Source organism: Lepisma saccharinum, chromosome 15 (assembly GCF_977018435.1).
Source record: "Lepisma saccharinum chromosome 15, izLepSacc3.1, whole genome shotgun sequence".
Classification (NCBI taxonomy): domain Eukaryota; kingdom Metazoa; phylum Arthropoda; class Insecta; order Zygentoma; family Lepismatidae; genus Lepisma; species Lepisma saccharinum.
This window is the reverse complement of record NC_139243.1, coordinates 61,458,200-61,474,653: the sequence shown is the minus strand read 5'-3', so window position 1 is coordinate 61,474,653 and position 16,454 is coordinate 61,458,200. Positions and strand designations below refer to the sequence as shown.

Below are 16,454 nucleotides of genomic sequence, written 5' to 3'. Positions count from 1 at the left end.
CTTCCTGCCTTCTGAAGCAGACGACAGCGGTAGAATTCCTACCCAGTTCTTTGCGCTCGTGCCACTTGTGCTATGTGATGCTACAATACGCAATATTGGCTGACGTAACTTTACCAAACTCAAATATACCATTTCTTAATGACCACTGCATTGTATAATTTATCGCACGAACAGCGATGTGCATTAAAAACTAAATGATCAACACAGGGTTTGTCAAATAAGTTGCTGAAGTCCTCCTGGTAGAAGTTCAGCCTGTGTCTGCTCTACCACTTAACCCGCAAAACTATTTTTTTAATGATTATTATTATTATTATTATTTCGTTAGTATCTAACTGCTTAATATTGTGTCAATGGAAATGTTTAGCATTCATTTGAAAACTCTTATCATCGAATGGTCTCTGGAGAAAATTATTTTAAAATGTTTATCAGCATTCTCAAGATGTAATAAACAGTGGTCTGAATTACTAATCGACACTGTTACGTCAGTTGAGTGTACAATAGTTGGATCATCCACCCACCTCCGTGTCAGAGTGTTTTACACAGCGCGCCAAGACGACAGAGGTCCCTGGTTCGAATCCCGGCATGAGCACGGGTGTTCTTTGTGAGCGTCCCTTCTTCAATATCATCACTCATATTCATATTCGCGATTAACCAAAAGTGGTAGAAAAGCGAAGTAAAATAAACCAAATCAATCAGTAGTTGGATCATCCACAACAATGACGTCTACTGTTGTGCAGAGGCGCTTCTGATTCAGGTAGGTTTCTAAAGAATTGCGTCATGCCGAAAGTTATAAAAAAGGTATAAAACACCAGAGTTCAAAATATTTGTGGCATAGTGAGGCATCTAATTTTCTGGCTAAAACATGCATCGATGATGTTTTATTGAAAACCCAGCTGACTTCATGATTGTTTGATTTAGTTTATTTTACTTCGCGTTTTGTGCCTCTTGGCTAATTTGCGAAGATGGGGATGAGTGATGAAATGATGAAATTGATGAATGGACATTCACAAACAACCAAGCCCGACCGGGATTCGAACCCGGGACCCTTGGCGTCGCAGCGCGATGTGCTAACCGCTCGGGCACAGGGTCGGACCAGCTGACTTCAGGCAAATTTACAATACCTGTGGCGACTAATTCAATAAGTAAATTATTAAGCAAAAAAGGGCCGACCCTTTCTTCGTACTTGGGGTTCCCGCCGGAAATGCCCATGCTACGCCACTGATGAATGCATCTACCCACCAAAAAAAAAAAAAAAACACTGAAGCCTTCGTGTTCAATTAGAAATGACGAAATGCAGTACAGTGTTAGTGTTCTAAATTTAGCATGCAACGAAGCTTAGCTTCTTTGCTGTAGGAGATTCCACGAAAATCCTTTCACCTTAGAATCCAGAGGAGACACCTTCATTGAAACTGAGTTGCCAAATTTAGGTCTTTCCTACATTACAAATTTTCGAGTTAACGATTAAAGTACCGTAAAGTAACTGTAATAATTAACTATTGATAACATACATTTTTATTTAAAAGCAGCTAAAGGTCTTTTCTTCTCTTACGGCGGCCGATCCAATGCTGGCAAGGGAAGTGGGGAGCGGGAAAGCGACCAATCCAGGCGATGAGAAACGCAGCAGGCAGTAGAACGAGGTTCACGTAGTACTTCTTCCCGCCGCGTCGTGTCTCTTGGCGCCACCGCTGTTGTCTGGTTGGTCTGAGGCGTAATCCCCGCTCCCCACTTCCTTTGCCAGAACGAGGACTGGCCGCCGTAACAGTAGAAAATACCTATAGTTACAATTAGAATTCCTCAAATAAGGTAACTGTTCTTGTAACTGAATAACAAGTAACTGGTTGCTTCCAGACACTGCTGAAGATTAACATTGTATTTCAATTTTGTGGAAATTATATTTTTGTTATTTAGCATAGCTTTTGTAAAATTTTTGGCTAATCGCAACTATGAGGATGACTGGTAATAACATGAAATTGGTGAAATGACATCCACACTCTTGCACTCGCCGGGACTCGAACATAGGACCGTCAGTGGCGATTTTCTAGTCTAGATTTAAACGCGCTTCTCCTGTTGAAATTCGCAGAAAAATAACTCCTAAGTGCCTGATAAAGTACCAGTTACTCATTTTAAAAAGTAACAAATTATAGTTGACACCCCCTTTTCCCGTTGGACACACAGTTAAAAATGGTAAAGTGCTCCCCTGTGCTTAGCACCACGCCATGAAGGCGTATAGGGGTGTGGGGGTAACGCCCCACACTTTCTTCATCCGGTCGTGAGTGGCGTGATGTGATCAGCATCACGCCCCTGACTGCCTTTACCTGCGTTCCATGTCGGACATAGTATTCCCGGGAATCCCTTACTTCTTGTGGGGAATCCCTGCCGCATTCATTTTCGACACGCGATTTGTGCATCATTCGCTAGCCCAGGTGTGTTTTCTTTGGGGATATCGTGCCGCATCTTCTTTATGAGTACTATTTGTCGGCATATGGAGGTGTGAAGTTCATTTTCACACGATTTCAGCATCCTCTCTAACTCTGACACGGTGCGTCATTCGACAAAATTCCATTTACATTTTCGTCTTCATTTCACTTGGCGATTCACCTCCTCCACGTTGGAAACGGAGTTTTGCACCACCCTGTATAACTCTCCTCGTAAGCAAATTAATTTACTCTGGCGAAGAATATCATATCTACAAACATCATAGATCCCATAGAAAAAAAACAACTGGTGAAGTTGTTCAAACGGTTTCATATTTATGGCTTTTGAAACATTTACTAGAAAAATTAAGCGTTTTGCAAAATTGCATAATTATGGAAATTTCAGATCACATGAATTTATGACAGGTTATATAATGCCTTCATTAAATAGAGCATTAAAAACTCTACAGGGTAATGATTTCACTGTTTGAAATTTATGACTTTTACATTTTGTAAATTTTGTAACATGTGGCAACTCAGCGGTGGTAGAGGAGGACAGCGCTATTGGCAAAACTCATGTATTAGAGAGAGACGGAAGTACTCCATTTACTTCCATACTGACTTTTAAGGTTGAGACACACAGTTTTTTATAGTAAGAAACAGTCACTAGTCACTGTCATGCGTCTTTTGATATTGCATAATGCTTCCATACATATTCAGTAATATCTGCAGATATTACATGATGGTTTCACACTTTGAATCGCCCTGTATAATAGGCTATTACCCATAGATATATTAACGTAAATGTAAAAAACAAATTTGGAAAAAGTGGTTCACCAGCGATAAACACTGTAACATGGAGAATTCGCCATTCAAATGCACTGTTGCTTCCAAAAAAAAAATTGTTTCCATACTCTGTCCCTCCACCAATAAACATGTGAGAGTGAACGGTATTGCGTGGAGGGAGATAAGCGACTGGGGTTACTAGCCTTCGTAGCAGCGTGTAATGCTTCGCTCTCACCCCTCGATTTCCTACCCCTTCCCTGCCGCTATGCACGACCTTCTTCCAAAGATTCCGTGGAGAGAGTACAGATAAGCGCTTACCTTCTCCAGCGCCCTCTGGTAAAGGAAGTTGATGTCCACTTCGTCCTTGTCCTGAGCCTTGGCCAGGAGCCCCTCGGCCTCCATGTGAATTGGGTTCAGCACCGAGAGTCCGATGGCGTCGCCGACTGCTTCGTCGATGCCTGTGGGGGGAAGGAAAGCGACTCAGCGAAAGTGGATCTGTGACAAGTTGCCCACCAGGGCAATCAATAAAACCAGCTGAATTGGGGAACGAGACTGCCTCAATCGGCTGCCAACAAGGAGAGGTCAAGTGGGTTGTTAAAGGTCCAGGAATTTTAAATAAATTCAATTCCGGTCCAGGAGAGAAAATTGGATCTGGACCCTAAATAACTTTTTTTTAAAGTATTTCAATTCGGCCCAGGGACCTTTTTTTTAGGATCAATTTAAATACGGCCCAGGAACCTTCTCTTTTCAGGATGAATTTAAATACGGTCCAGGGACCTGTTTTCCGGATGGATTTAAATACAATCCATGTACCTTTTGTGAATGAAGCAATACACAAGTTGTACCGAATTTAATTTAATTTAAAAATGAGAAAAATGGTTCCGTTCCTGCAGCGGAAATCAATAGAATGTATGGGTTCTTGGACCTTTCACAACCCTGGTCCAGGCAGTGCTTACAGTGGTTTCAGTCATTAGCCGGAGTCTCAACCACAAATGAAAGGGGTTACACTTTCTCAAGCCACTCAAATGTGAACCTTGCTTAGTATACCCTGGACCGCGTTATAAAGACTATCGAGGGTTTGGCGTTTGGATCCATGACCAGTATAATCCTATATGGATCTTGTGTAATGTTAGTGATTGTCTCTCCATGCATTTCATTTATCATTATTCACCCGATTAGCCAAAACTGGCAAATTAGTCAATAAAAAAAAAAAAAAAACAAGTGAATATACATGACTACTAATACTGCTACTACTACTACTCATAATAATAAATACATATTAAAATAATTATATTATTTGTTATTATTATTATTATCATCATCAATGCAACTTGTCGATCTAAGTGGCGGAGTGGTTAATACACTACGCTTCGAGGCTAGGGGTCCCGTGTTCGAATTTCGGAAGGAGCATGGATGCCACTTCTTCAATTTCATTATATCATCACTAGGCCTCGAGATTTTTTTCTATTTTTTTCCTTTGCAGGTATGTGAAAAATAATAAGTTATGTCAGCATTTTGTTAAAAAACGCAACAACTGATGAAGTTTTATAGTTCCTAGAAAAAACTATTTTGCTTGTTAGAATCAATTTTACGTTTATGGGCCTAAATCAAGCCTTTTCTTAGGTTTTTATATATTTTTAAAGGTTTTACAAAATTTTTTATGTCACACATAGGCATTTTCTTTGTTTGGTCACGAAAAAAATTCAATGACGAACGTGTTTGAAACGTACTCTGTCGATTTCCCTTCCTGCAAGTCCATGGTGATTTTTCAAAGCTCTCAACAAAGCAAAATGTCTGGTGGCACTGTTGCGTGTACAATCCAAAGTGGTCTCGTTTGTGTGGTCTTGCTCACTTTCGCATCACTTCTGTGCTTTGTGGCATTCACGCCTTGCAAACTATCATTTCAGCATTGAAGTTTGCACCACTGACTATATTTTTGTTGTAAGATTATTTTCAGCATATACGATGATCCTCACAGAAAAACAATTGTGGAGTTTACATGTGGATAAAATGAAAAAAGATTGTTGCCTAACTATACGGAGAATAGTGGATTTTAATAGCAAGATTCCAGTGGTAAGTTCTGCCATCGCCGTAGGGTTAGGCAACACACATAACGTTATGCAACATAGTGCGTATTTCAGGATACAGGTGTCCCCTTTTCATTGCCGGTGACTATACCTAATCAGTATTTTTCAGGAATTTTGAACTATTTTAACTTTTTTTGTACCTACTTCAGGATTTTTCGAGCCTAATTTAAGGTTTTTAGGACCTATTTTAGGATTTTTGGAATCTATTTTAGGATTTTTAGAACCTATTTTAGGAACCTAAAAGCAAACTTTTTAGATCCTAAAAATCCGAGGTCTAATCATCACTCCTGATCTTTACGATTATCCAAAAGGTGCAGAAAAGCGACGATGAATAACAAAAATCTAAATAAAAAATTTAAAGCTTTCCTGTCAAGAAAGGTTTCGGTATCCTTTTTTATTATTCAATACATAATGAATTCTTTCCTCTGAAGGTCTGTGATTTGTCCTCATGTGTGCTGAGTACCTTTTAACAGCCTCAGCTTTCAACCTATGAGGATAATATTAGTAGATCTCGGAATTTTAGGTTCTAAAAACTGTGCTTTTAGTTTCCTAAAATAGGTTCCAAAAATCTTAAAATAGCTTCTAAAAATTATAAAATAGGTTCCAAAAATCCTAATATAGTTTCTAAAAATTATAAAATAGGTTCCAAAAATCTTAAAATAGGTTCCAAAAATCCTAAAATAGGTTCTAAAAATCTTAAAATAGGTTCTAAAAATCCTAAAATAGGTTCCAAAAATCTTAAAATAGGTTCCAAAAATCCTAAAATAGGTTCTAAAAATTCTGAAATAAGTTCTAAAAATATTAAATTAGACTCAAAAGATCCTGAAGTAGGTTCTAAAAAACTTCAATGGTAGGTACAAAATTCTTGATAAATACTGATTAGATACATTCGTTAAGAAAATCTCAAGAACAGTAAGAAATTTTAATTAATTTTCTAACCAAATTTTCATTTCTATGCATCATTTTCAAAATTATCCACAAATTATTGCGATACTATTCTTGTTCTACTAGCAAACGTTACTTGTTGACATAACAAATGAATTAGTATGTAAACTTTGCTGCGCAATATTAGGGTGGCTACTCACATGGAATTCTTTGAATTCCGGAATTATGCGAGAATTACTTACTGACTGTGGAAATCATGCATGGATTTTGGTAACACGTGAAAAAAAGATACAAGCAGATGCTTCATTTTATCTTATCTTTCAACGGAAACATAGTCAGTGGTGCAAATTTGAATGTTGAATCAGAAGTTTGCCCGTTGGACTGTGCAGGCAGTAGAGGCGATTGGCTGCCAAAAACTGGGAAGGGGAGGGGGCACGGACAATTTACTTTCTCTTAGTTGACAAGACTTAGCATTAGGAGTGCATAGTGCGGGGGCAAAAGTAGGAGACAACTGCCCCTCTCTAATGGCCGCTACTGTGTGCAGGTAACAGTGGTGTCGGGCATTTTGTTTTGTTTAGAGATTTGAAAAACATCATAGACTTGGGGGGAAATCGACAGAAAATTTGTTTCAAACACCCAAGTCATTGAATTGTTTCGTCACCAAACCGAGTAAATACCTCTGTAAGATATAAAAAAGACCCTGTAAAACCTAAATATATATATATAAAAACCTTTAAAAAGGTTTAATTTAGGCAGTTAAACTGAAACTAGGTTCTATCAAGCAAAATAGGTTATTTTAGGCACTATAAAACTTTGTCAGTTGTTGCGTTTTGTAATGAAACGCCGACATAACTTGTTATTTCATATTTACCTACAAAGGAAAGAATAGGTTAAAACCTAAAATCCGACGTCTAGTTATTAGTTATGTATTTTAGTTATGGTAAGGGGCTGGGCCCCGCACAATGTTACAGGTGCAAAATAGCCAAAGTGCTGAAACACCCAAAATTTTAAATTAAATAACTCAATAATCTTTAGATATCAAGTTTGTAGGCAGGAAAGTTATGCAAATCTTAACGTCGCGTAAGCTAGATAATGAATACTTGCTGTTACACAGTATCTCTAATTTTATTTCGTCCTATGACCTATTCACGTAGTAATAACAATACAATACTAGTTAATTTATTTATTATTAATCAACCTAACCTAACCTAACCTAACCTAACCCAACCTGATCGGTGCTCCTCGGGGTCAAGGGGGGGAGCCAAGGTAGGCAACATCACAAGCTCTGCGCTCCCATCATGAATTACCCTTCAAGTCGATAATATCCCCTGGTGGGAAATTTTTTGTGTGTAAGGCGAAACAGAATAAGGCGAAATGGGATGTCCCGCTTCGCCTTAGAAAGTTCTGTCACATAAATCATTTGAAATTGTATTGGGAAGGTGAAAACGCAATAAGGCGAAACGGGAGAACACACTATAAATCATATTAAAGTATTTTATATTATTATCTTAACTTGTGAGAAACTTGGTTCAGACTCCCCCTCCCTCTTTCAGTGAACACTACGAAACACAATAGATGTCGTTGTTGTGAACTTTCAACAACGCAGCCTAAAGTTACGTTAATATTAATTCCATTTACGAGAGAACGTAGATAATGTGAAAAATTAAAGTGCAATAAATTATGCCATTTTGTTTCTAACGATATGGTGTAAGTTGTAGAAATATCACTACGTTTTTTTTAAGTAGTCCATGAAAATGTATTTTAGCATCCTTATATTACTGTCTGACAAAATGTTATGATCAATTCATTGTTCTAATTCCACTTCGTGTTTATAGTTTACTTCTTCCACATTACTTCTAATCTATTTGAAAACTTTATAAAACAAAAACAAAAAAAAAGTTCATGTCCAAAGTGCTTAATGCATTTACTTGAAACTGAGAAACGTGTCAAATGAGTTGTCTCATTTGAATACCAAATACCCTCTTTCCATCAGGCGTATATATTTTTATGCAGTGAGATTGTGTATTCTATTATCCGTATCTGAAATATTATCAAGTGAATCACTTATCAACAGAACCTGGTTTTATGTTTCCTTTTATTTAAGTTCTTTTGTCATGGCGAGAGTTTAAAATTTGCTCTTGCAGTCGTGAGGCACATGAATAGTCCCGGGTTCAAATTTAGGCCTGAGCATGGATGTTTATGAGCAAGCTCCCGCAGGGAGGTGCCAGGGGGGCACTTACACCCTCTGAGATTTCTGGAAAGAGTTAATGTAATTCGAATGATGAAATTGTAACAATATTTTATAACATAAAGATTGTTTTCCGTGACTTACAGACCGTATGCTACAGCAACTATTATTATTATAGTTATTATAATTATTATTTTAAGTAGGGTTACATTTAAGCTTAAAGTCTATTTTACATTAATTATCTCTCTCTCTCTCTCTCTCTATATATATATATATATATATATATATATATATATATATATATATATACAGTTAATTGTGAAGAAAGCGTATGTGTAACAGAAATGGTTTATACATCAATGAATACAGCATATCTTCAAGTTTCTTGTGACACGTCATTTGCTTCCACTTATTATTTTCAGACGCCGCCACTCGAGGCGAGAACGTTTGCTCATCCATCCTATCTAGTATTGCGCCAGTCATCATGGACTGTCAAAGGCATATCATACCTGGACATGCTTGAGCAAATGCCACAATTGCGTCAAGATATGGGTGCTGATTTCATTTTCCTCCGAATTTTCTTAAAGAAGTAACCGCCTACCTCAATCGTGAGTACCGACTTGGATTGGTCGTGGTGGAACGATTCCGTGTTGTAGTTGTTGTAATAATGATAATGTTGTAGTAATGATAATAATAATAATAATAATAATAATAATAATAATAATAATAATAATAATAATAATAATAATAATAATAATAAATTGTATGACTGCCCCCTGAGGAAAAATCCTACTCGAGCCCTAGTTTGTGAATGTCCATTCATCAATCTCATTATATCATCATTCATCCTCATCGCAAATTAGCCAAAAGTGGCACAAAAGGCGAAGTAAAATAAAGCAAATTAATCAATCAATCAAGCAAATGAATAAAACAGAATATGCTGTCATTCCTATTCTCTGTTCGCCGTGAGAACATAGTATAGAAAAACAATTAGGCCTATTAAATGGTATAGGATCATCTTACCTCCGTTAATCACATTCCTGAACGCGAATGGTTGGTCTTCAAAGGCCATGGAATACTCTATGTGGCCCATTTCATGCAGTATAACCGAGAGGCTATGCATGTCCACGGAAGCACACATCTTCATCCTGCAACATAGTTTACAAATTATGCAATTAAATATATTTCACCAACCGTATGTTACACATGAAATAAACAAATCATTACGGTTAAGAAGCCAACTTGTTCTGTACTGTAATACGTATGTACACAAGGGTGCACATCCCCAACAAGGCCAAGGACGTTACCTTTAGATCATATCATAATCCACACTAAGTGTTTAATTACGACAACGTGTCTGTTTACGCCCCTTTCGCCGAATGCCCCAGAGGCAAATATCTCACCTGAGCAAATTTTCGGCCAAACGGGAATTCCCATTTGGCCGAATCCGCCTTTGCCGAATATTTTTAAAGGGAGTAAAATTTCCCTCGGCTGGTGAAATTTCAGGGACTGAAGGGGTCAGTACTTTCTGCAATGACGAAATATCATAGGTCACCTATGGTAGAAAATCCTGGGCGATTAAGTACAATGATGTAAAACGTCCCCCTATCGATAGATAAGCGTATATATGAATTTGGAAGGGGGGACGAAATGCCATAGGTCACCTATGGTAGAATTTCCGGATGGATGAAGTACACAGATGTAAAACATCACCTTGCCAATAGACAGCGTATCTATGAATGCAATGACTTCACGAAGTTCTGTGTCGCACTCAATTTAATAATCAGTGGTGGAAGTAATCTCGTACAATAGTTCCAAAACAACTCTTTTCACACCAGGTGTGAAAGTTGAACGTAGAGGCGAGTCCGTCTTCTTGTAATTTAAATTCCTGGCACGACTCTCCAAATCACATAAAAAGCAGCAAATCTTTCTGTAACCCTTTTGTAAATCCAGTAATAATCTTGAAGTCACCACAAATTTCCCTCCCAAATCTATTGTATTCCAAGCACCAGTAGCGACGCCAGGATTAATCATCTGGGGGTGCTGAGGGGGTGCGGTATCAAATTTAAGGGGTGCGATGTTGAAAATAAGGAAAGCTTGAAATATGGATGCATGTTTTTGCAGAGGAACAACCACGATTTTTTGTCTGGGGGGAGGCAAGTACCAGGATAAACGTGCCAATAATATTATTATTATTAGTAGTAGTAGTAGTAGTGTATTAGTAATAATAATAATAATAGAAGTATCAAAGACATTATTAAGAATTGTTTTAGGTCCAAATTATTGCAAACTGAAAGCAATATTAATTTAAGAGTGTGCCGCATTCTTTCCTTTTTTTCATTTTAATTTTGATTGTTCGCCCCCCTAGCTACGGCTCTGAACGTTTACGGATTTACGGGAGAAAAAATATTTGGAAATGTATTTTTATTTGCATAAAATTTGAAATTGAGCATGGCAATTGCCCCCCCCCCCACCCTTGCTAGCCTTGCTTTTTCTTTAATTCAATGTTTGCCCCCTTGATCCTATTGATTCCGAACAAGGTTGGGTGAGGTAACGCCCCCCCTGTGGTTGCACTACTGGCTATGTTCCGTCTGCCCCAGATGATGCGGTGTCAGAACAAAACGTGAAGTGCACGGCAACTTCATCTTTGTTAAAATCCGCTTCTGCCGCACTATCCCCATCAACGAACTGTAACATTTCTTCGCGAACTTTCGGCTCCTCGACAAAGTCTGAAATGGTACTTTACCAAACATGTTGAGTGGAATATACAGAACGCACTACACCTCCTGTTAAGTGATTTCCCCGAGCACGAGCTGAAGATATCTTGAAAGCACCTAAAATTTTTGTTCCGGTGCGACATGGAGAAAAGAGGAACAACAAGTACGCGGGCAATAAAATCGTTTAACAACAATGCCAAAAAAAGAATTCACTGAACTGTAGGGAAAATATTGAAAAACACAAACAGACCACTTAAAACAAAATAAGAAATCATTCTTAACTACTAAACTGACGAAAGAAAAGACAACGGCCTCTGATCTTTATAGAGACTGCCGACAGTACAGGAAAATATATGTGGTTTCTATGTCAGTGCTTGGCTGTTGTATACAATAACAGCGGCCTCACTACAATACCTAACATTTGGGCGTTCAATGTGACTACGACATATGACACTGTAAGAGTTATGTTAAGGGTTTTGAATACGGGGTGCTGAAGGGGGGGGAGCAAAGTAGGGGGTGCGCAAGCACCCCTTCGCGTCCGCTGGCGCCGCCCCTGCCAGGTACCGAAGACTTTGTTTAACGTTTCCATAAGGTCAACTGCATGGACAACAGGAACTGAAGTTAGAATATAACGGTTGTACAGCAAAACTGCTTTAAGACAGAACTTGGTGGAACCAATAGAAAGACTCCAGTCCCGGTTCTTATGTGATATATTCATTGATGAAAAGAGGCCTTTGTCATGGCACAGAATCAGGTTCCGTTTTGTTTCGAAAAATTGAAGACATTCTTTGTCTGTAGCGAGTAGTAACTTTACATCATCCTCCAGGTGATTCCATTGTTGCAGTCGAAAGGCCAACAACTTAGATTTGGGCAGATCTAAGTCTCTGATTAATTCGGCCTGTGTTATCTTATGGAATTCGCTAGCAGCCAAAAGTGGTGAAACACTTCCCTGAATACATGACATTAGCATGTCGCAATGGAGTTCTGCTGTTGGAATTACAGTTACCAAACAGCCACCAGCGCTCCATGTACAAATTTAACGATACTCCTGAGCAGTGATGTGCCGTAGACTATAAGTTTACGTCTACATGCGTTGTCTACGCGTAGATTACATTGGGTTATAGTTTACATAGACTACGTAGACAATTTAAAGTGCATTAAATTTAATTTTCAAGGGTTTCATGAAAGGAAAGTGACATTTTCAACTATATTGGTTCCTAACGAAATGAAAAGAACCCTATTTACAACAAAATTTCTCTTCTCTTCTATTATCAACTCTGGAAGAAGATAAATAGTATGCAAAAAACAACAACAGATGGCAGTCGTGAGGCAATAGTGGTCTTTTCCCCATAAAACGCCACAATATTTCCTATATTAGGTTTCTTCCTAGGTGAGAAATTGTTCGAATTTGAAAGAAAGAGTATGAAAAGTTCTCCTCACACATAAGCAACTGATACGCAGTATAATTTTCTTTTAATTCCACGACGCCCTTTGCTAAGTTATCCCTTTCGCCATGTTGTTTACATAGATTACCTAATCTACGTGTATAAAATAGTCTACGTGTAGAATGTAGACTAACGTTGTTTACGCGTAGACGCACATCACTGCTCCTGAGGCACTGCACAACAGAATGCAAACTGGCCAATGTTGGGAGTATCTGAAACAGCAAAGAATGGCGCGGTATACTGGAATGCGACGTGCCAGAACCTCAACAGTGTTGCCATACGTACTCGAGTTGAGGTGAGTCGTTTGAATATGCCCCGTCTCCCCCTTCTGTTACGCCAAAACGACAGCCAATCGGACATTTTTAATGTCATTTCCACGTTTAGCATCCTTAGATTACTAGAAATTTGGTGCTTTCACAAAAAATGCCTAGAAAATTATTATTTCAATAAATCGATGCAACTGCATGAGTGTGTAACTTTTAATTTCCCTATACTAAAAGATTGCCGGAATTTTACGGTGAAATCATTAACGGGTATGTTGCTTGTGATGTTACTGAAAATTACAGTTGTTTTACAGTAAGGAAATACTTCCTAAAGAAACAACAACAAACGACAACATAAGCTGGCTTCAAAATTCCTCAGAGTTCTTCATCTTTTATTTGTTTGCAAGTGGTGCCCTCCAGTGGAAGAAGTGTAAACCTGTTGTTACCTTAATATCAACATTTATATGCGCACGACAACAACATGCATTATTACAACAGTATTAAATTACTTGTCATTTACGTATTTGTAATCTAGAAGTTGCATTCCAGGGGAGCGTTAAAGGCAGGGTTGTTAAATGTCTAGGAACCTATAAATTCTAATGGGTTCTATTGGATTCCGCTGCAGGACCGGAACATTTTATCTCGCACAATTTAAATTCGGTCCAAGTAGCGTATTGTTTCATTGAAAAAAGGTTCCTGGACCGAATTTAAATTGTTCCGGAAAAAATGTTCCTGGACCGTATTTAAATTGAGCTAAAAATAGATTCCTGGACCGTATTTAATTTGATCTGGTAAAAAGTTTCCTGGACCGAATTGAAATACTTTAGAGATAAAAAGGTTCTTTACGGTCCACAACCCATTTACACTTGCTGATTTTCTTTCCTGAACCGGAATTGAATATATTTAAAATTCCTAGACCTTGAACAACCCTGGTTAGAGGCCAGAGCGCCTCACTCAGGAGAACACCAAACTTGGACGTTTGATTGGCGCCAAACCCTTATTTCTGAATACGTAAGCGTGGTTATTTGCGTGTTTGAGTTTATTAAGTCCACTTTATGCACTGAAAGGCTAATTGGGACTACGTCTACAGTTTATAGTGCGATCTGAATCTGTATGTGTTCCACTGGGTGAGTGGCAACTTATTTTAAAAAGAGTTGTATTTATTGTTGACAACACTTAGCTAATTGAAGTTACTGCTGTGTAACATAGCTAATACCTATAGCGTCATGTAGCAATTTAAGCTAAGAGACTACCGTTATTTTGATTTCATTAGACAGGTATTATAGCCTGACAAGTTAAGTCCCGATATGCGCAGATCGCTGCGGAGCACTTCCTATTACGTCATCCTCCCCACCACTCTTCTACGTACTGGTCTGGCCTTGAGACTACGAGTGGTGCCAACTCAGCAAAATTAAGCTAAAACAAATATGACAAAGTATTTTTACTGTGCAGATTGTCGGTGCCGGCTCATATCAGTTTATCAGTGGTTCATTTGATTTAATCCGGTCTTTGAAAATGCGTGCGGTGCGCGGATCATAAACTGTAGTATTACGCACGGGCGTTAAGGTTTATAACGAAGAGAAACTACTGGGCGAATGACTCCATTTTCTGAATGCGACATTGAGCAGTGACTTGTTTTTTTTTTTAAACCGAGGGGGGTGGGGGTGGGGGTTATTTATCGTACAACAATCACTACGAGAAGGCAATCTGATAACACGCTTGCCTGTGGGTTTTTATTAAAGCACTGAAATGTTCTTGCTCTTTACTCTTGGCTGCATATTTTTGAAATGCAAAAATCAAATTATGCCGGTCCAACGAAATCCACAATCTGCTATGGATAGCCCCTTAGAGGACAGACAGGCCAGAGAAATTGTTTACAATGTTGCAACGTATTTGCGAAATAAGAAGGAGTTACATAAACTTAAGTAAAATGTTGTCGAGTCCACAAGCGCCGCCACGGGAGTATCTAAATGGATGGTTTTTCAAGTTTTAAAAGAATTGGATTGGATTGATTTGTTGTTGTAAGTCAACTTTATGTACAGTAAGGCTAATCGGGACTGGACGTACAGTTTAAAGTGGGATCCGAACCACTATGTGCCTCCACCGGGAATCGAACCCGGGATCTCTTGATTACAAGGCGACGACGCTACCACTGCGCCTTCGGGGAGTTCAAGTTTTAAAAGAAGGAAGAGAGTCGTTGGCGAAAGGTGAGCTGAGGTATTGTACTCCGACAGGTAGAAAACAGCCCAGGAAAAAGCGAATACAAATTTCGTTGAAAATCCTCAGGCCATTCCGCTCCCTCCAGCTTGCAACACTGCGAACCAACGTCGCTGCGGAGAATGGAGTGGGGAAATGTGGTGTGAGCTGCGCAACAGCTATTTGCAGCGTCTTGTTTTTAAAATTGTCAAGTTATAAATAAACATACCAACAAGGCTATCTGCCCTATATCACCAACGCTTAAAGTACGTATTTTTAAAATATGGCTTTTCTTTCGTCATTAAAACCGTAAATATATAACATGGTGATTAATTCCCGTTTTGCCTTATCCCGTTTCACCTTACACAAAAAAATTCTCACTTACAATCAACCTAACCTAATCTAACCTAACCTAACCTAACCTGGTCCGTGCTCCTCGGGGTCGTGGGGAGGAACCAAGGTAGGCAACATCACAAGCTTTGCGCTCCCATTGTGAATTATCCTTCAAGTCGATAATATTCCCAGGTGGGAAATTTTTTGTGTGTAAGGCGAAACAGGATAAGGCGAAATGGGATATCCCGTTTCACCTTAGAAAGTTCGTGTCAAATAAATGATTTGAAATTGTTTTGGGGGAGGTAAAAACGCAATAAGGCGAAATTGGCTAAGGCGAAACGGGAGGACACGAACATTGTCATGTTTTTTTTTTTATTGGAGAAAGGTGAAAAGTATGGAGACACGGGTAGAAAGATTGGGGGGGGGGGGTGCACGGGGGTTGCCACAAACCAGCTCTCCCGGGTGACATTTTTTTTTCTTGAGCTGCCCTGTTGCATCTAGAATTTTTAAGTTTCTCTTATTTACGGCGAAAACACTGTAAAATGAACTTACGGCAAATTTTACAGTGTAAACACCATAAAATTACGGATTGTTTACAGTATATCCTATAGTAAACCATGGGTCACGTAGAAGGTAAATTCTTACCTGTAGTCTCTGTCTTTGTTACCCTGACAGAATTGAAACGAAATAGGGTCGCAGGTCATCTTGCTGCCCGTTGGTTTCTCCAGAATGCTGTTTTCCCAGAATGCATCAGTCATTTTATACAAGCCAAGCCCAGAGTAGAAATTCTCTGCTAGTTGAAACATTTTCTCCACAGTGAATCTCTGCAAATAAAATACGACGGAGCATAATAAACTTCCATGCGTAAATTGCATTGAATTGTTGTTTTAAGTTCACTTTATGCACAGAGAGGCTAATAAGGACTGGACCTACGGGATCCAAACCACTGCCTCCACCGGGAGTCGAACCCGGGACCCTTTGATTCCAAGGCGATGATGTTACCACTGCGTCATCGGGGAGGCTTTTGACGTGTAAATGTCTTTATTATGTAATGCAGTATATCTGCAGGAAAACAGTAGTGTGTGATGTCAAAAATTACTTACGCCTGCCCCGATGGCACAGTGGTAGCATCGTCGCCTT

The 16,454-nt window shown here is 38.9% G+C and overlaps 1 protein-coding gene across 1 annotated transcript in view; it reads right to left on the bottom strand.

The window, feature by feature from the left end:
* The window catches only part of LOC145999282 (angiotensin-converting enzyme-like), a 280,447-nt gene that overhangs the window by 106,838 nt on the left and 157,155 nt on the right, over positions 1-16,454 (bottom strand). Inside the window, exons 7-9 of the mRNA XM_083136220.1 lie at positions 15,960-16,138; positions 9,384-9,508; positions 3,519-3,658 (exon numbers count right to left, since the gene is read on the bottom strand). Coding sequence (XP_082992346.1) covers positions 3,519-3,658; positions 9,384-9,508; positions 15,960-16,138 — 444 coding nt within the window. The remainder of the gene's footprint in view (positions 1-3,518; positions 3,659-9,383; positions 9,509-15,959; positions 16,139-16,454) is intronic.